General features: G+C 39.2%; 1 protein-coding gene across 2 annotated transcripts; it reads left to right on the top strand.

The window, feature by feature from the left end:
• Positions 1 to 7101: 7101 nt before the first annotated feature.
• LOC104611460 (putative disease resistance protein RGA3) lies at positions 7102 to 11219 on the top strand. 2 transcript variants are annotated; one of them, XM_088899708.1, is made up of 4 exons: positions 7102 to 7290; positions 7384 to 8828; positions 8919 to 10500; positions 10594 to 11219. In XM_088899708.1, the coding sequence occupies exons 2-4, from the start codon at positions 7904 to 7906 to the stop codon at positions 10628 to 10630; spliced, it is 2544 nt and encodes an 847-aa protein (XP_088755834.1). In that variant the 5' UTR covers positions 7102 to 7290; positions 7384 to 7903; the 3' UTR covers positions 10631 to 11219. The 2 variants fall into 2 exon arrangements, with proteins under 2 accessions (XP_088755834.1, XP_010276822.1); XM_010278520.3 differs by having other exon boundaries at positions 7384 to 10500.
• Positions 11220 to 21972: the final 10753 nt, after the last annotated feature.

A 21972-nucleotide genomic window follows, 5' to 3' on the forward strand; every position in this document is an offset into this window, starting at 1 on the left:
TAATAGTTAGTGACTGTTAACTTTGAATCGTAACTTTTGATCACACCCGATCGAATCGTAACCGTTGATCTCATCAACAGTGATCAACGGTCATCAATGCACCAAAACCAGAGCCGCCCATCGCGAGCTACGCGGGTGCGCGCAAAGTGCGCCTCATTGCCCCACACACGTGCGTGCGCGTTGCGCGGTATCAAATCCCCATACTCTCCTCTAATAATTCTAAGTAGTGTAAATCAGCTCCTATTGAAGTACTGAAAACAAAACTTATAATTTTCCAATGTGGGACAAGTTCAAAACTGGGTTTTGTAAGAGAAAAACTGATTTTTTCAATCAAGTGTGTAGGTGCAATTTCTCATGTAATTGATCAATCAAACCCATTGGATTTAATCTCTCATGAGATTAAAATCCAACAATCCCCCACATTGATTGATCAATTACATAGTTTTCTCTTAATCCAAACTACTATGGCACAATTATGCATACAAAAGGTGTTTATCAACTTAAACCTCTTGTTAGTATAGTTATCTCAGAGTCTTGTCAAAGTTATTGGTGGTAAGACCTTAAACCAATTACTCTCAAGACAGACCGGAGACACCTATACACATAAAAATGTCCAGTCTCTGCAAAAGTTTCAAGTTTTGCTCAGCACTGTTATGGCCATGTGCTTCTTTCTTGGTTTCATGAACAATCCCGAGAGCAAACCCAAACCCTCATGAGAAGTGGCACCACTTCTATGTTCACATAGGTGAAGTTCCACTATGTGCTCTGTTATTTGACACATTTCAGAACTTCATTAAGAGTTTATCTCAACCTCTCATCATAACGGACAGCACTACTTATGTTGTGATGGGAAATTTCTCAATGTCAGTGCTAACAGTCACATTGCTGTAACTTGTTGTTATCCATCAAACCCAATATTGATGGTTTTCAGTTCAGGTTGGGTTACCTTTACAGGTGACTAAGTAAAGGGTTTTAATCGCATCTCTTTGGTTGTCATTCTTACCAATTCTCTGGCCAAGCCCTTGGTAAGAGGATCGGCCAAGTTTTTACTTGACCTCACATAGGTCATAGTGATGACTCCATCTTGAATTAGTTGCCTAACAAATTCATGTCTCAGACTTATATGTCTGGACTTACCATTGTAGGTACCACTGTAGGCCCTTGATAGAGTTGCCTCATTATCACGGTAAATGGAAATTGGAGGCATAGGACTAGGCCAAAGTTTTATATCCAATAATAAATTTCCTAATCCATTCAGCCTCTTTTCCAACAGCCGCTAAGGCTATGAATTCGGATTCCATGGTCGAGTGAGATATACAAGTTTGTCTTTTGGATGCCCAAGAGATTGCACCCCCACCAAGGACGAAAATCCATCCAGATGTGGACTTGCTATCTCCATTACCGGTAATCCAATTTGCATCAGTGTACCCTTCTAGTACAGCTGGATAATCACAGTAAAACAAGCCAAGTTCCAAGGTTCTCTTGAAATACCCAAGAACTCTCCCAATTGCCTTCCAGTGCTCTGCACCGGGATTACTTGTAAACCGACTGAGTTTACTTACTACAAATGCAATATCAGGTCTAGTACAAAGCATAACATACATCAAGCTTCCTACTGTACTAGCATATTCAAGTTGTGCAATTGCTCTACCAGTATTTTCTACTAGCTTTATACTAGAATCATATGGCGTGCTATATTCTTTAAACCCTAAATGCTTAAATTTCTCAAGTACTTCCTCAATATAATGTAATTGGCTTAATGCATAGCCCCTACTATGCTTTTTAACTTTTATTCCCAAGATGGTATCTACTTCTCCTAAATCTTTCATCTTGAAGACAGAGGATAAGTAGTTTTTAGTTTCATTTATGCCAACCATATTTGTACCCACAATAAGCATATCATCAACATAAAGACACAATTACTCCATAATTTTCAGTGAATTTTGAGTAGATGCATCCATCAACACTATTATGTTTAAAACCAAAAGCTATGATACAAGAATCAAATTTCTCATGCCACTGTTTAGGTGTTTGTTTTAAACCATATAGTGATTTAACCAGTTTACAGTTTTTCTTCTTGTTTTCAAGAAGAACAAATCCTTCTGGTTGTTCTATATAAACCTCTTCATTTAAATCACCATTTAAGAATGCAGTTTTAACATTCACTTGGTGAACAAACAAGTGATAAATGAATGCTAATGCTATGAGTGTTCTAATAGAAGTTGTTCTAGCCACTGGTGCATAGGTGTCAAAGTAATCAATCACTTCCTTTTGACTAAATCCTTTGGCTACCAATCTAGCCTTAAAAGTTTGTACAGTTCCATCAGTGTTGTATTTTCTTCTAAACACCCATTTACATTTTATTGGTTTTGATCCTGGAGGCAGATCTACTAGTACCCATGTGTTATTTGACATTATTGAATCAATTTCATCATTTATAACTTTCTTCCAAAAGGCAGCTTCTCTAGAGGTCATGGCCTCACTATAGGTTTTTGGATCATTTTCAATGTTTAGAACAATATGTATTATATTTAAATTCTTCTCTCTATCAGTCTCAACCAAAAATACAATTGACTGAATAGAGATGAAATCTGAACCTAAGTGTTTCTCTGTTCTTTGTCTTTGATTTCTTCTGGGTCCTATTGTAGGTGTTACAGTTGTGTCATTTCTTCTTTCAGTTTTATTATTATCAACAGGTATTGAGATTTGAGTTTCTCTGTCATTTTCTGTAGGCTCATAACACAGTTTATTTTCAAAGAATTCAACATCTCTAGTTTCAATTATTATGTTGGATTCTAAGTCTAGAAGCCTATAGGCCTTGCTATGTTCTACATATCCAACAAACATATTTTTCTTAACTCTGAGTCCTAACTTGTTTCTTTTAGGATCTGAGACTCTATAATATACTAAGCACCCCCATACTTTTAGATATTTTAAATTAGGTTTTCTTCCTGTCCATAATTCATATGGACATTTGTTATTAACTCTAGAAACAATTCTGTTATGTAAATGGCAGGTTGTTAGGAGTGTTTCCCCCACAGGTTTAAGGGTGCATTAGCTTTTAACAACATATAGTTTATCATTTCTGTATGTGCTCTATTTTTCCTTTCAGCCAGACTATTCTGTTGAGGGGTATAGGGAGTAGAACATTGATGTATTATTCCAAATTCTTCACATAAAGAATTAAACTCATTTTTAAAGTATTAATCACCCCTATCACTTTTAAGGATTTTAATTTTCTTTTGTAGTTGATTTTCAACTTTAGTCTTATACAGTTTAAACATGTCAAAGGCTTCATCCTTAGTTCTCATAAGGTAGACATAGGTGTACCTAGAAAAGTCATCTATAAATGTTATGAAGTATTTCTTACCTCCTCTAGTTAATACACCATTGAGTTCACAGATGTCATAATGGATTAGTTCTAGAAGTTGAGAATTTCTCTCAACACTAGGAAAATGTTTCTTAGCCATTTTAGATTTCACATATTTCACATTTTTCAGTTGATTCATTACTGTAAGCAATTATACCAAGTTTGCTCATGTTCTTTATGGATTTAAAATTCAAGTGTGCTAATCTATCATGCCATAAAGAGAAAGAATCAACAATATAAACAGAAACTTTTCCTTCATTAATACTTAATTTAAACATACCATTACAACCATATCCCTTTCCAACAAACATCCCATTCTTGGATATGATTAGTTTGTCGGATTCAAAGACAACTTTGAATCCCCTCTTACAGACAAGATTTACTGAGACCAAGTTCCTTCTAATGTCAGGAACATGGAGAACATTCAGGAGAGTCAGTGTCTTTCCAGAGGTAAAGTTCAACTCTACGCTACCTCTTCCAGCAACTTTGGCACATGTTTGGTTTCCCATCTGTACCTCCTGGCCATCAATCACTTCTTCATATGTCTTGAACAAGGACTTGTCCTTGCAAACATGGACTGTGGCGCTCGAATCAAACCACCATCCAGAAGATGATTCTGCCATGTTGACTTCAGTAATCATGGCCACGAGATTGTCTTCTACCATGTTTGCAGACTTGGTTCCGCCTTTCCGATGTCGGCAGACTCGGGCATAGTGCCCCTTCTTTCCACAAACATAGCAGGATCCTTTCTTATTGTTGCTCTTCTTGAAGTTCCCATCCTTTTTTTTTAATTGTAATGCAGGGTTAGTCTTCTTCGATCCGTTTTCCACAAAATTGACCTTAGAGTTCAGCATACCGGCCAGGGACTTATCCCTACTGTCTCTAAACCGAGACTCTTCTTCAATACGAAGGTGTTGCTGAATTTGCTCCAAGGTAAGTTCTTCAGCCTTGTGCAGAAGCTTCTTCCTGTAATCCTTCTAAGAGGGTGGAAGTTTGACAATGATTGCTCCCACTTGGAAAGATTCGGGAAGGATGATGTTAAGGGATCAAATTTTATTGACTATCACCTATAGTTCATGAACTTGCTCTACTATGGGCTTATAGTCGTTCATGGTGAAGTCAAAGTATTCTGCAATAAGATACTTATTCGTACCTACTTCTTGCACCTTGTATTTGAATTCCAGGGCCTTCCAGATTTCTTTTGGAGATGTAAGTTCCTTGTAGAAGTTGTAGAGCCGGTCTGATAAGGCATTCAGTATGTGTCCTCGACACAGAAGTGAGTCATCTTCTCGTTTTGCTCTTTCCTTCTTTAGTTTTTCTGAGTCTTTGTCAGTGGGTTCATGAAATGATTGCAGATTCGGGTCCAACAGATAGTATAGCTTCAGTGTGGTCAGAAAGAAGATCATCTTGTCTTGCCATCGGCTGAAATTTTCTCCATCAAACTGGTTTAGTCGAACAAGATCTTGGTTCATCATCTTGATTGAAGTCATGCTTGCTTCCGCCTCCATTGCAGGATAACGTTCTAAAATTGTTGGGGAAAATGGGGTCACTATAACCTTGGAGGAGAAGCTCTGAGGCGCGTCTGAAGACACTGTCTTTAGAACGTTATTTGCCCCCACTCAGTTTTACTGAGTTTGCTGTTGGGTTACAGGCAAATTCGTTCCCAGGATACAATAGAGCCTTGGGTGAGTCTGCAACCAGCAAAGTTGAAGAGTCTCCAAAGAAACCTTCTGTGAGACTGTAGCAGACCGAACTGAGAGAGAGAGAGAGAGTGAATTTCGAAATTGTGTGTTTTGGAGTCTGATTCATGCTCTTTAAATATTTTGTGAAGAGGTATGAATAACAGGTAGGTGCTGGTTTAGAGAAGGCACCTTGAACAGTCACAATTTCAAACATTGTGACTGTTTAAAAAGTACTTAACAGTTAGTGACTGTTAACTTTGAATTGTGCCTTTTGATCACACCCGATCGAATCGTAACCGTTGATCTCATCAACAGTGATCAATGATCATCAACGCACCAAAACCAGAGGCGCCCATCGCGAGCCACGCGGGTACACGCAAAGTGCGCCTCTAAAACGTCTCATTGCGCCGCACACACGCGCGTTGCGCGGTATCGAATCCCCATATTCTCCTCTACTAATTCTAAGGAGTGTAAATCAGCTCCTATTGAAATACTGAAAACAAAACTTATAATTTTCTAATGTGGGACAAGTTCAAAACTGGGTTTTGTAAGAAAAAAACTGATTTTTTCAATCAAGTGTGCAGGTACAATTTCTCATGTAATTGATCAATCAAACCCATTGGATTTAATCTCTCATGAGATTAAAATCCAACACCTTGTACTTACGAGGAGGGTCATTCTCTAGTTTTTACTAAAAAGAAAAACAAAAAATTGAGCCAACTCAAATCCAAACCCATGAGGTTATCAGGTTGGGTTAGGGAAACCTCAACCCAAACTAACTGGTCCACTTGCACACCTACTACCTAGAAGCCTAATTCTACTGTTTGCACCGCTGTATATCACTTGTTACATAATCAATCACAACATATTGCACACTAGCATATGAGCCCCATGTATGCAGAGCATTGACGTATTTATTCGTGATTGGTTGCATATCTATACTACCTATAAAAGAGTGAACGCCCATTCTTTCTGAAATTTTTATTGGATGTTTTTTATCCCCTTGTCCAAGCATACAATGGGCATAAAGAAAACATATATGCTGTTTACTCTCACCATGAATTATAAATAGTTTTGTCTTAGAGATACTGCCGTGTACAAATGCACATACACGTTTACTTGTCAAGTGAAAAACAGATCTGAGGTGCCAGCAGCAAATCCCTGTGTGACTGACTACTTTGTTGTATAGCACCAAATTAAATAGGTTTTTGGAAGTTGATTATTAAAAGTAAAGAAGAAAAAACATAGGCAAAGTTGAAACATGGGACTTTTTTGATTACTCGGGATTTGTAATCAATCGTGAGTGAACACGCCAGTGGTCCACACATCTGGGTATGGGTCCAAATGTGCTACATACAACTGGTCCAAAGAATTTGATTCTAAAACATGCCAGTGTTTCATACATCTAGATATGGGTCCAAATGTGTTACATACAACTGATTCTAAAAGATAAAAGAAAATGGGGCCTTTCTTTTCTTTTCCTCCTGCTCTTTTACTTTATGGGTTGGCCCCTAGTAAGACCATATTTACCAAAGTATTGCATCAATGAGCATGGATAGGGATAACTTTCCATGGCAACTCACTCCCATCAAAACTGAGACACAAGACAAAAGGAGGAATGGAAGACCTATTTTTCCTTCTAATTCATTTAACAAAGAAATACCACCGACACAAGTACTCGAAGGCTTTCTTTTTCTTATTAAAAAGTGAGAAGTTGCAAGGAAATCCTCTCCCCTTTACCATACTTGATGAAACTGGTTTGATGGTGATAATGATGATGGGCGAGAAATTACCAAATTGCATACAAACTATTTTTCTTCTTTTAACTCCAAATTTTACTCCAGGTGGATGGGTTGAAATATTTAGGGAAAAAAAAAATTGAAAAGAGAAGAGGGGGAGGGGTTGGAATGGAAGAAGTGAAAAAGTTAAGGGTGAATTATTGAGAGTTGGGGCCACTCTTTTGATTCTTTTCTTTTCCTTTTTCCTTTCTTTTTCATTTCTTCTGTGGTCTAAGTCTCTAAGAGAATCCTGAACTTCACATTATTGCAGATTGATCTTCTTAAAAGTGAACTGACTTCCCATCTTCTTTCCTCATTCTCCAACGAGAAATTGAGCACCTATAGAGAAGACAGGGAAAGCACAAACTCGTTATTGTTTTTCCTGAAATCCCGGTTACAGAGTAATTTTTTCCTATAGTGGACGAGGAGATACTTTACACAAATAAGGGATCGATTTTCTGTAAGTTCTCTTGTCACAAAACAAACAATCTTAACTACTTCATCTTGATTAATTGGTCCTTATTTCTTTATTTCTTTGTTCTTTGTTCTGTAGGAGGAGGAAACATGGTGGAAGGAAGCAGAGAAGATATAATTGTATCTCTCCGGCTTGCATCTCTGCTGGAGAGATTAAACTCTCCTCTTCTGAGAGAGTTCGGATTTGTGTGGGGTATTGAGGACGAGTTGGCTGAGCTCTGTGATGCATTTGAGAGTATTCAAACAATGCTGGATTTTGCAGAGAATGCTCAAAGAAGGAATCACGTAGTGAAACGCTGGCTCAAAAAACTAAGAAATATGGCTTACGACCTGGACAACGAGCTGGACGAGTTCATCTATGAAGCAATCAGAGAGAAAAATCAGGCAGGTCAAAGTAGAAGGAAGAGAAAGGAAACACACTAATTTTCATTCGATTTCAATCAAAACCAAATTTTACATCAGCATGAAATCGCACCCCGTCTAAATAAATTTCAGAAGAAGATAGATGAGATCAGAGTAGAATTGAACCTTACTCCTTGAAAGGTTCAGAAATAAAGCTGCAATACCATTTAACCGAGGAACCAAGGACTAGTTCCTTAATGGACCAATCTCTTATTCTTAATAGAAATGAAGATCTGGATGCTGTGAAAACCCAGCTGTTGTCTAATACTCATCAAACCAACAATCGAAAAAATGCTCCTGTTGTTGCCATAGTGGGTATGGGTGGGCTTGGCAAGACAACACTCGCTCAGCTTCTTTACAACGATTCAAATGTGAAGGACTACTTTCCAACAAGAGCATGGGTTTGTGTGTCCAACGATTTTAACGTAGAGAGATTAAGCAAAGAAATTTTAGAATCAACATCTGGGTCTGCTTGTAAGCTTGAGAATCTTGATCAAATTCAACGTAAACTTGAAGAAAGGTTGGGAGGGAATAGATTTCTACTTGTCTTAGATGATGTTTGGAGCGAGAAGCCACGAGATTGGGAGGCCCTAAGAGTTCCATTCAGAATTGCAGAGAAAGGGAGCAGGATTATCGTGACCACTCGGAGTCGTAAAACTGTTTCATCCATCAGAGACACTATTTATGCTCATGATCTGCAAATTTTATCTAATGAAAGCTGTTGGGAACTGATAAAAAGGCGTGCATTTGCGGAAGAAACAATGCTTTCTGTCGAACCTGGCCTAGAAGCAATTGGGAGGGAAGTTGCAAAGAAGTGCAAAGGGTTACCTCTGGCAGCAAGTACAATCGGAAGCCTTCTGTATTCATCTAAGCCAGATGTGGAAGAGTGGGAGAATATATTGCAGAGCGACATGTGGAATTCAGAAGGAGATGATGAATTGCCAGCTTCTCTTAGCTTGAGCTACCATTATCTCCCACTCCATCTTAAGCACTGCTTCGCGTATTGTTCTCTATTCCCCAAAGATCATGAATTTGATAAAAAACATCTGGTTCAAATGTGGATTGCAGAAGGCTTTGTTCTACCTGCTAAACAGGACAAAAGATTATTGGGAGCCGTGGGTGGTCAGTATTTTGATGATTTATGCCATCGATCTTTCTTTCAATACATTAATGGAAAGTTTGTGATGCATGATCTTATACATGATTTAGCAGGATTAGTCTCAGGAGAAATATACTGTAGAATTGGCAGTTCTGGCAAGTACTCGTTTGAAATCTCTAAAAATACTCGTCATTTGTCATTGCCAAACGATGAAGAGCATCTGAGGAATGTGGAATCCGCCCATGAATCTAAATGTCTATCCACGTTGATGGTTGGGATTATTGAGAGTGCTGGTTGGACTGATAAAGAGAATATAGATGATATCTTAAATTCCATGCTCCCCAAGAAGGCCCCTGTAGGTCTATGGGAAAACCTGAGATGCTTACGCGTGTTAAGCCTGAGTGGTGCAGGGATAAATGAAATACCCGAATCGATTGGCAATTTGAAACATCTGCGCTACATTAACCTTTCGTCGTTTTGGGTTACAGAATTACCCGAGTCAATATGTAAGCTCTACCATTTGGAAATATTGATACAGGATGATTGCTTAATGAAAATGGCCCGCTTGCCACAAGGAATCGGAAGATTGAGTTGTCTCAAGACAATGCCTCATTTTCCGGTGGCCAAAGACGGTGGCGGTGCAGGGTTAGGAGAATTGAAGGGGTTACAGTGCCTTGAGGGAGCCCTCTGCATCCATGGATTACATAATGTGTCAAATGTTGCGGAGGCTACGGAAGTTAATTTGAGGGATAGGTCAAGAATCCACGAGTTGGAGCTTTGCTTTGGTGATGGACCTGACCTTTTCTTGGAGCTTTTTGATAAAGCTCAGGCCCGTGATGTTCAGAGTGACAAGGGAATGGATGCTGAGGTGCTTGAAGCCTTGCAGCCTCACACAGAGCTGAGGCGTCTCGAGATAGACCGTTATTGCGGTGACAATTTCCCCCCGTGGATGATGAACGGCCTGTCGCGTTACAGGAAGCTGGTTTCTGTGCGTCTCGGGAGTTGCTACAAGTGCCGCTCTCTTCCACCTCTTGGCCAGCTGCCTTTACTAGAATCCCTCACTCTTGAGTGGATAGTTGAAGTGGAGGAATGGCCTGGAGCAGAGAGCGGTGAATTTCTTTGCCTCCAAAGGTTAAAAATTATTAATTGTCAGAAGCTCAGGCAACTTCACCCAGCTCTTGGATCGATTCCTAAACTAAGTTTACTGAAGATAAGCGGTTGTCCTGGTCTTACTTCCTTGCCCAACCCGGGACTGATCAACCTCACCTCTCTCAAGGATTTAACCATTACAGATTGCTCTGATACATTGAAACGACAGCTTCTGGATGAGGGTTTTCCGCTCTGTCTTACACACCTTGAAATTGACAGTGAGGTATTGATGGCCCTACCCAGTAGGGGCCTACGAGACCTATCCTGCCTGGAGGAATTGGAACTCAGAGAACCAACACAGGATTCAGGTGAAGATATCTCAGATTTCGGCTATGATCTTTCTGATGTATGGGGAGTTCAAGATATCTCGGATTTCGGCTATAATCTTGGGGATGAATGGGGAGTCATCGAACCAACGGAGGATTCTCGGGATCTTGAGGAAGGTAATCCTACTAAAAAGTTTTTGCCAAAGCTGCCCACCAACCTTCGCCGTTTTCTGGTTAACAACGAAGACTGCACACACTATCTTCATAGTCAAGAGCGCAGGTTACTACCAGCTTCCTTTATCTTTTTTAATCCTTGTTCGTTTTGTTGTTTGTTTCTGTTTTCATGCTTGCTTCTTTATCAAACATTTTTCAGAGAAGAAGAGGAAATTAAGTCCCCAAAGATTTCATGAGTCGCTGTTTTCTGCTTTATGCCTCTATCTATGTGGTGCTACTGTTTTCACTTCAACTTCTTAATAGATCTTTGGTGGTAGAACTCTGAATAAGGAAACAAAAGTTGATCATTGGCCAGTTTAGATGATAGGATGAGGTCATAGGGAAGAAGTTGCATGCAGATCTTGCAAAGAGTTTATGTTGTCAAGATCAAAATCAAAGTCTGAATTTGGCAACCTTGCGTTTGCATTTGCTACAGACTACAACAGACCTCATCTCTGGCTTCAAATTCTGTTCATGTTTGTGCTTGGTTTGGTAGATAAAATAAGAGAGAAATAGAAAGCTGTGCTTCAAATTCTTCTAATGTTGTGTTGCACTGTGCATCAATAATTCAACAGCTTGCCCGTATAAATCAAATGTTATAATGTAAGTTTTATATAAATTTCTGGGTCAGCCGGCAATGCGGCCCTACTGGTTCCGACCAAATTGCACCCCTGTTTTTTTTTTCTTTTTTTGGTAAACAGATCAAATTGCATCTTTGGTCCCTAATGCTGTGTTTGGTTGCAATGTAAATAAATTTACATTGATGCAAAATTATAGCAGTGCAAATGATTTGGTTTTAATTTCTGACCTACTTTTGTTTCAAATTTTAGCTTATTTTGTTTGATTGCAGCACAAATAAAGTAAATTAAGGTATAAAGCATAATAAAGTAAAATCCAAAACAAAATTAAGTAAAAATTTTCTTTTTTTTTTCATTTGCACACCAATACATTTGTACTAATACAAATAAAATTGCACTGCAACCAAACACTGCCTAAACATTTGCTTAATTACTTCATTTCATATGATCATAAACAAGCTTGATTCCTATTTAATTTTCTTTGACGTACCATTGCGGATATGGTCTCTCTAGTCAACTGGCTCCTCAACTTGTAACGGCATAAAGGCTCCCACATAATACGCCTTTCAGCCTTTGTAATTTCATCAAATGAAATGGTTAGTTGATGTCTGTATCCCTGTTTCTTTCTTGGTTTTAATGAATTCTGCTTTCCACCAAAGAAAACAAAGGCTCAATTTGGAAGGAGTATATATACAAATTTGTAGAGTGCAAAACCTTGTATTTTGTATTATTTTGTATATATTTGTATAGTACATATTTGTATTTGTACTCCTTTCAAACTGAGCCAAAAGAATGGAATAAAGTTGAGAATGACCTCCTTTGTGAACCTAAAGAATGGCCCAATTTGAGAATCCCAACTTTAATCCTTGACCATCAACTGGATCAAGGGAGCCGGTTTAGGCCTCCTCCACACCCTGAACCGGTCAGACCCCCAATACACCCACTATAGGGGTGTATTAGAGGGGTCCCGGAATGATACGTATCAGCCGATACATGTCGATACTTTGAACCTTGCTAGCAAGTAATTTCATGCAATGCATTGGATTGAATAGAATTTTGGGTATGTTGGGGTTTACAAATTTGGGTTTTGACATCAGTTTCCATCCACACCAAGGCCCATGTTTAGGGTTGGCCCTTAACTCAATCCATTTAATTTAGGGAAATTGTCTAAAACTCATGCACCATGAATTTTCAGCATTTCTCTTAAACTCACCAAACTTTTCAAAATGTCTGAAACTCACCATGTCACTAACTTGACGTTAAACAGACTAACGGGTGTTAATATATTACCATTTTAACCTTCATAGAAAATATAAAATATATGCAAATAAATTAACGGGGGTTAACATATTACCATTTTAATATTTAGACATGAAAAAAGGAAAAAGTTCAAAAAATATTTTCAAATATAAAATACATAAAAACATAGAAGTTACAAAAATATAAAAAATTATAGAAATTGCAAGCAAAATAAAAAAATAAAAAAAATTATTTTCAAAATTTAGAAACTATAGGAATTGAAAAACAAAATCAGAAAATAAAAATTATAGAAAAACACAGAAATTGTAACTAAATAACAAAAATACAGGAAAATTTTTAGACTGTAGAAAATAGAAAAATGTAAAAAAACAGAAATTATAAAAAATATTGAAAATTATAACAAAACACTAAAAATGCAAAAAAAAACAAGAAAATTGAAAACTGAAAATGACCATTTTTCCTCTAACTCACCATTCAAGAGTAATTTAATCATGAAAATTGTTATTTATGCTGACATGGACACCTCTATTAAGAACAATTAACGGTACACTAACGAAAGGCGAGTTTTGGAAAATAAAAACTTACTGGCATGGTGAGTTTTAAACATTTTGAAAAGTTGTGGTGAGTTTAAGAGAAATGTTGAAAACTCATGGTGAGTTTTAGACAATTTCCCTTTAACTTATATCCCTGTCTTATTAGAGAAAGTCAAAAGTGTCTAGAAAGATTTAAGAAGGAATGATGGATTTAATAGGCGGGGGAAGAAAAAAATATATCATTTTTTCTGCAATTTTAAGAATGATCTTATCAAAAGGAATTATGATGGATTTGATTAGAAAAAATTAAAATTTGTGACAACTTAGATTGTGTTTGGTACCATTGCTATTTCCACTTGCAATGTTTTAGGTTGGTCAATACAAATTTTATGAGAATATATTTTTTTTCTACCACAAATGCTTTGAGTTACCAATATGACATTGGGTACCATTGCTGCTTCTTCAGAAAACATCAAATTTGGTGTTTCTATTATAAATGCCAACACCTAATCCAATGCTTATATTATTTTAGTGGAAGTGGTTATCTGATGCCATGTAACAAGACAATTTATCAAAAATTTGTGTTGTACAACACAAAACATGGGAAGTAGAAGCGACAATGATACCAAACACAACCTTATTCATTAATAATTTAAGAATGAATAACTGCACACGTGAAGAGAGGGAGGTTCGTGTGAACATTGAGATGAGAGGACTCTTTACCTCCCTCTTTCCTCTATATAGTATGGACAATTCTAGAATCAAAGTTAAATACCATTTGGATAGTGAGGATTATTTGATTGGTATAAGGATAACGATTTTAATGTTCCATCCAAGCAAGAGGCAGCAGCTCATGGATGTGAAGCCAAACAATGAAAGCATGAAATTCAGTGTCTTAACGATTTAATGTTTGACAGGATTAGTTATAATCCTTATTGTTCTTTATCTTTGATCTTTATCCTTTACTCTTCTATTGGCATGACAATTTAATTAGGGCCATAAACCACCATCTCATGGAGGACATGAGCAACAGAAAGGCAGAGGCTTTGAATTTGTTCGAGTTATTTCATTCAATCGGTAATCTTCCTTTTCAAGACAAGAAGATTTGGGGTGGCAAGGTCTATGGTTCCTTTGTTCCTTAAACATCATGAAGCACAGGATATCCTAGCCTGCATACATGTACTGTTGTGGACTTCATGGATGAAATCTTTTATAAGTTACTTTTTCGACTATGCCTAGTAGTGAACTCAAAATGAAAAAAGATCAACACACCCAAGCAGGTTCTCCAGCCAAGGGGCAAAGTGAGGGACTGTGAAAAAACCTTACTTTAACTTAGTTATGATTTTTCACTTTCAGAGATAACCAACTATCTTGGAAATTCTTCTAGGCTCAGTTTGGAAAGAGTATAAATACAAATATATACAGTGTAAATATATACAAAATATAAGGTTTTACACTGCATATTTATATTTATATTCCTTCCAAATGGACCACTAGGGAAAAAGCTTAGGACAGTGGAAGAAAACTGTATGTAGGAGGCTCAACACATGCAATAATGGTCTCTGTTGCTAATAGTATCTTCATTATACAGAAATTCCTTGATGAGGGAAAGTCCAACTGAGGTGATCTAGATATGACCACTGGCTGCACCAGTGAGGAGTGACTTGACCAAGTAGAAGGTTCTAGAGTTGTAAAGTATAATCGTTTGGGGGATGGGGGGTTCAGCTGTTGAGTTTTTTTATAGAAATACCCCCCACCCCCTATTTGTTGTAAACAACTAGTTTGGGGGCAAAAAATGACTTAAATACCCCCCAACAACTATATAACAATTAGTTTAGAGGGCATCTTGGTAAAGTGATAATTAATTTTTTAAGAGACCAAAATACCCTTTCCAACAACTATAAAACAATTAGTTTATGGGGGTATTTTGGTCAATTAAATAATTTTCAAACCCTATAAATATCCTTACCCCCCTCGTTCACATAACACCAATTCTTATACTCTCATATACTCGTACTCTCTCATACTTCCCATACACTCATACTCTCTTACTCCCTAGTCCCTCCTTATAAACTTTATTCAACTTAACTTTGTTCAAGTTTCAAGAAAAATAAAAAATAAAAAAGACTTGCTCAAGCATCTCAAGTTAACAATATAAGAGGCTTAAAAGCTTCACTAGTTGAAATCCAATTGAGATACTAGACTAGTGGACCGGGTAAGTGGTAATTAATTTTCATTTTGGTCTAAAACTTAGGATTTTAATATTTAAAATTTATTAAAATAGTTTATTATTCTCAAAATCCTTTTCCCTCTTATAATTTTGGTGATGTCTAATCACAGTATGATAACACCAGCATCAATGTTAGTTGATGAGGGCAGATTTGGCCCTCCAGTGAAATTGTGACACGTGGCACCTCGTGACAACTAGGCGACACCCAGGCAACAACTTACCAAGTCGGTGTCCCGTCGGGGCACCGACCTGGCTGGCCTAGTGCGGCCTGGCGCGCTGCCTGGCGCGGCCTACGCGACCTGGCCAACCTGGATCAGCCCGGCACATGATCCGACCTAGCCGACCTGGCAACCCATAAGACGCCCACCGATGAACCATAACGGTATACCCCGCGAGCTCGGTAGCTCACCAAGGAGCTCGCCAAGGAGCTCGATAGCTCACCAAAGAGCTCGCCAAGGAGCTAGGCAGCTCTCCAAGGAGCTCGCCACCAAGGAGTCAGGCAGCTCGGCAAAGCTCGCCACAAGCAGCTCGGCATAGCCCAAGGAGCTCGGCATAGCTCCCCCGGGCAGCTCGCCACTTGTAGGGTAGCTCGGTATAGAAGAGTAGTTTGGCGTATCGCAGGAAGATCTCCTGCCTGACAACCTGGCCCAAACACCGACCCGCCGATTGACACAGGCGCCGACCTGACAACCTGGCCCAGGCGCTGACCTGGCCGCCTGACACAAGCGCCAGCCTGACAACCTCGAGGAGTTCACCACCGTACCCCAGTTCTGACGGGATGTGACGAGTCTTACCGTTTGAAGGCTTTTCACCCACCTAACCCGCGAGGACACCACTATATAAGGACTCTGACCCCCAAAGCCAAGGGGAGGGGGGGGGGGGGGAGGATGGTAACCCCTACTCTCTAGCTCTCTCATTTCTCTCCAAGCTCTCTATAATCAAAATGCTAACTTAGGCATCAGAGAGTCCCGCCGGGAAAATACCCCCAGGTCATCTGATTCAGTTCTCGCAGGTCCCTCAGCTTTTGCCGCCTACAAAGGAGAGGAAATCACCTCTAGCAGAGTAGGGGTGTTCACGGGTCGGGTTGGGTCGGTTTCTTGGGATTTTCCCAACCGACCTGGTCGGGTTAGCTAAGGTGGGAACCGAAACCGACCCACTGACAGGTCAAACCGACCTGGTCGGTTTGATTCGGGTTGGGTCAGTTTCGGTTTTGCTCATGTACAAAGCCAAATAAAATCTGAATTAGTTGATAATTTGATATTCAAGAGTCCAAGATAAATCTAAATTTAATTCAGGTAAAGAATAAAATCAATAAATTCTTCATGTAAAAACAAGTGTCAATAATGGGCCTTCTAGAGTAAAAAACTAGGTAAATCTAGGTAGGTAAATCAATAAAATAAAAATTTAGAAACCTTCTAAATTCTAATCTAGGTAAAAAACTAAAAAATGACACCTAATTGAATTCTAATTGTAATTGCCTAATGGGCCTTCTAGAGTTCTAGTTCTAGTAGAAGTCTAAAAGTAGAAGACTATTAGGAATTAGGAAACTACTCAAACTAGGAAGTAGGAACTACCAAACTAGTAGAATACTAGTTCGGTTCGAATCGGGTTGGTTTCGATTTTAACGCAAGAAAACCAAAACCGATCCAAGATTTCGGTTTATGTATGTGCCCAACCCGAAACCGACCGGTACGGATGAAAACCCGGCCGACTCGGGTTGGATCAGTTTGGTCGGGTTGGGCATTCTTATGAACTGCCCTAATGCAGAGGGCAGTCGGGTTGCGTTGCACCAAGGAGCTCCACCATCCTCTGAGTTGTAGGCCGCCTAGGAGCAGGTCAAATGACGAGTCCACCAGGCAGTTCTCCCCCAGGGAGTTCGCCACCAAGTAGCTCTCCACCAGGGAGCTCGCCACCAGGTAGTTCGCAACTAGGGAGCTCGCCACCAGGGAGTTCGCCACCAGGGAGCTCGCCACCAGGCAGTTCTCCACCAGGGAGTTCGCCACCAAGTAGTTCACCACCAAGCAGTTCTCCACCAGGGAGTTCGCCACCAAGCAATTCGCCACCAAGTGGCTCTCCACCAGGGAGCTCGCCACCAGGCAGTTCTCCACCAGGGAATTCGCCACCAAGTAGCTCATCACCAAGGCACATCACCACCGGGTCAAATAACAAGGTACTTAGCCAAAAAAAAATTATACATCACAAAAAATTGGTACGTGACCATAAACGGTTACATCAATTGGCGTTGTCTATGGGAAAACGCTACAAAAAGCTAAGTTCTCATCCTACAAAAGCTAAGTTCTCATCTTACCAAAGCTAAGTCCTCACTTTTTAGAAATTGAAGCTATCGCTTTATAGTTTACATTTTTTATGAACTCAAAGACTATGCAGGGAGCTAATAGACTAAGTAGCTCTACCAACCTTACTTTCAATTCAGATAAAGCCTCATCAATCCTCTCCGCAAGGTCCCCCTACAAAGATGCGCTCTTCGTGGCTTCCGCGAGATTTGGCGGCCAACAGACTACATAGGCGCCCTTACCGGTCGAGCCTTCCAAGGCTCCCATGTGAGCTGGCGACCTAAAGTTAGTAGTGCTGCCCCCGAAGGTCGAGCTCCTAGTAGCTTCTTGTAGGAGTGGGTGACCAGCATTACGAAGCTGATGCAGCACAATCATAGCTCGGCACCTCACAGGCAAAACCTACGGGCCACATTACTGCTTAAGACCCGGTCGCCTCTCCGGCACGGGCAAAGTCAAAAAAGAGTAGACTACGAGTCACTCCCAAAGCCTACGAGCCACATTACTGCTTAAGACCCGGTCGCCTCTCCGGCATGGGCAAAGTCAAAAAAGAGTAAACTGCGAGTCACTCCCAAAGCCTACGGGCCACATTACTGCTTAAGACCCGGTCGCCTCTCTGGCACGGGCAAAAGTCAAAGAAGAGTAGACTACGAGTCACTCCCAAAAGCCTATGGGCCACATTACTACCCAGTCGCCTCTCCGGCACGGGCAAAGTGAAAAAAAGAGTAGACTACAAGTCACTCCCAAAGCCTACGGGCCACACTATTGTTAAATATCCAGTCGCTTCCTCAACAGGAGCAAAATCAGCAAAAGTGAACTATAAGTTGCCCCCAGAGCCTAAGGGCTACACTATTGAACTGGCGGAGACCCCCTCGCCTTACTGGCAGCTCGCCACATACAAGCAGCTCCCAAAGTCTAAGGAATTGGATCAGCACTTACTAGCTCGTCGACTTACGGGCCAAAAGAAATATACTCCATTCGCTGAGTTACTCTCAGCTCGGGAATGGGGAGCAAATGATGAGGGCAGATTTGGCCCTCTAGTGAAATTGCGACACGTGGCACCTCGTAACAATTAGGCGACACCCAGGCAACAACTTACCAAGTCGGTGTCCCGCCGGGGCACTGACCTGGCCGGCCTGGCACGGCTTGCACGCGACCTGCGCGCTGCCTGGTGTGTGGCCTGCACGCGGCCTGCACACTATCTGGTGTGACCTGCGCACTGCCTGGCGCAGCCTGCGCGACCTGGCCGACCTGGATCATCCCGGCACATGATCCGACCTGGCAACCCATAAGATGCCCACCGATGAACCATAACGGCATACCCCGCGAGCTCAGTAGCTCACCAAGGAGCTCGCCAAGGAGCTCGGTAGCTCACCAAAGAGCTCGCCATGGAGCTAGGCAGCTCTCCAAGGAGCTTGCCACCAAGAAGCCAGGCAGCTAGGCAAAGCTCGCCACAAGCAGCTTGGCATAGCTCCCCGGGCAGCTCGCCACTTGTAGGGTAGCTCGGTACAGAAGAGTAGTTTGGCGTATCGCAGGAAGATCTCCTGCCTGACAACCTGGCCCAGACACCGACCCGCCGACTGACACAGGCGCCGACCTGACAACCTGGCCCAGGCGCCGACCTGGCCGCCTGACATAAGCGCCAGCCTAACAACCTCGAGGAGTTCACCACCATACCTCGGTTCTGATGGGATGTGACGAGTCTTACCATTTGAAAGCTTTTCACCCACCTAACCCGCGAGGACACCACTATATAAGGACTCCAACCCCCAAAGCCAAGGGGGGGAAAGGATGGTAACCCCTACTCTCTAGCTCTCTCATTTCTCTCCAAGCTCTCTGTAATCAGAATGCTAACTTAGGCATCGGAGAGTCCCCGTCGGGAAAATACCCCTGGGTCCTCTGATTCAGTTCTCGCAGGACCCTAAACTCTCGCCGCCTACAAATGAGAGGAAATCACCTCATTCAGAGGGCAGTCGGGTTGCGCTGCACTAGGGAGCTCCACCATCCTCTGAGTTGCAGACCGCCTAGGAGCAGATCAAATGACGAGTCCACCAGGCAGTTCTCCCCCAAGGAGTTCGCCACCAAGTAGCTCTCGACCAAGGAGCTCGCCACCAGGGAGCTCGCCACCAGGCAGTTCTCCACCAGGGAGTTCGCCACCAAGCAGTTCGGCACTAGGGAGCTCGCCACCAAGCAGTTCTCTACCAGGGAGTTCGCCACCAAGCAGTTCGCCACCAAGTGGCTCTCCACCAGGGAGCTCGCCACCAGGCAATTCTCCACCAGGAAGTTCGCCACCAAGTATCTCATCACCAAGGCACGTCACCACCGGGCCAAATAACGAGGTACTTAGCCAAAAAAATTTTATACATCACAAAAAATTGGTACGTGACCAGAAACGGTTTCATCATTAGTGGTATTGTTGTTGATCAAGCCACCCTTACTCTTAGGAATGTGGCAAGAGAAAAACTAGTGAAGTAAACATGTTTAATACAGAAGAAATTGAGGGAAAAGGGAAAATAGCAATCTACCAAAAAATGTATAAATGATTTTAGCTATAATAGCAAAGGTGGTATTGGCCATTTGGCTAAACACATGGCTACACATTTGAGAAAAAGAGATGATGAAAATCAAACACAAATTGAGCGTAGGTTTATTAGTAATTTTCATTATTCACAAGAAAAAATGAGACAAAAATTACAATATATTGAACATATTGAACAACCCTTTTTATTAGCTAAAAAACCTAGACTTGGAAATTTTTTACAACAATCTATAAAGCCTCAATTTAAAAAGGTTTCTAGAAATACTATAAGAGTAGATGGTCTAAAATTTTCTTATTCATATAAACAAAATTCAAGTACTTTATCAAATCTTAATTCTAGAGTTTCACTTATGATATTTGGACTTTCAAATATAATATTAATTATATTTGTATAACAAGGCATTTATTGATGAATCGTGACTTTTGCATAAAAGAATTTTTAGTTTTACAAGACTTGAAAGGTCATATATTAGCCCAACAATTGTTGGGAGTATTTTAAATACTATACATATGTATGGTATTGAAAATAAAGCTTTTTTCTATTAGTTTTGTTAATAAATAATGATTATATTAAAAATATTTTAAATTTTAATTAAAATCATTTTTGAATGCAAATTATTTCACCACATATTTCCAAAATTAGAAATTGCCTTATATTTAATTGTTTGTTAGGACTTTTGGTACAAGAAAATAAGAATTTAAATATTTATGGCATCAATATGGAAAAAATATTAAAAAAAAAAAATATATATATATATATATATATATATATATTATATGCTCAATATAGGTGGAATTCCACATATTCTATATTAGATACTTGCATTTCATATTGGGAAATTCTTATCAATTTTTATAATGTTAAATTGCTCTATAACTTTATAGTTGATGATGATTGGGAAGTTGCAATTTGTGTAAAAGAATTTTACAAAATTTTTATGATGCAACTATTTTTTTTCTAGGATTTATTACCTAACATCATGTATATTACTTAATCAATTGTTTATAATTAGTGAATGTTTTGAAAAATATAAAAATAATCTAAGATTTAAAAATATTATTGACATAATAGAAATTAAATTTACAAAAATATTAGAAAAATATTTCTTCTTTATATTGCTTAGCTACAATATTAGACTTTAGGGGAAAAACTGGTGTAGATGCATTGCTTGAATCTTATCATGTAAATATGCAAAGTAATATTGATTCAAAAAAAGATAAAGTTAATAATTTATTATTTGGAATGCATAATTTATATGAAACAAAACATTAGGAAATGGAAGAATGTGTATAGACGCACCATCTAAAACTAGTGGTGGTAGTGCAATAGGTAAAGTTTGGTCATTAATAAACAAAAGCAGGCAATAATCGGTTGCCTCTTCATCAAGTTCATTTACTAAACTTTCATTTTTATTTTCAATCTAATCTTATAGATTTTTCAACAAATGAAAAATTAGAAAATTTTAATATTTTAACTTAGTGGAAAAAACATGAGAAAAATTATTTGGTTCTCGTCGTCATGGCATGTGACATATTAATCCCTTTGATGTAAACAATTCCATCAAAGTCATGCTTTAGTGTAAGTACCAAAGTATTGGATGAGAAGAAAAGTTGTATGAATGATGAAATGTTGGAAATGTTCATGTGCCTGAAGGATTGGCTATAAGCTAGATGTACAGAACATATTGCAACATCAAGGAAGACATGACACTTCACTTGATGAATTCACTAGATGATGGTGATGCAAATCAAAGAGATGGACGTGGAATTTGAAGTAAATATTGAAATCAAAATTTTAACTATTAAATAATTATGCAATATTTTAAATTATTATAAATTTTGATTTTCAATTTTATTTGAAAGTTATTTGTGATCCTTTTCCAATCCTAATGTAAATTTTTATTTTCAATTTTATTATTATTACTATTAATAATAATAATATTATTATTATTATTTTAAATTTTATTGTAATTTTTTCAATTTAATTTTATTATTTCATATATGATTAAATCAATTGCATACATTAAATTCAAATGAAGCAAAATTTTAGATTTTTCTTTTCAATTTGTTAAGTGTTTGTGTTTTTGTTAATTTTTTATTTTTTAAAT

This window comes from Nelumbo nucifera, chromosome 3, assembly GCF_055504915.1.
Source record: "Nelumbo nucifera cultivar China Antique chromosome 3, China Antique-T2T, whole genome shotgun sequence".
NCBI lineage: Eukaryota > Viridiplantae > Streptophyta > Magnoliopsida > Proteales > Nelumbonaceae > Nelumbo > Nelumbo nucifera.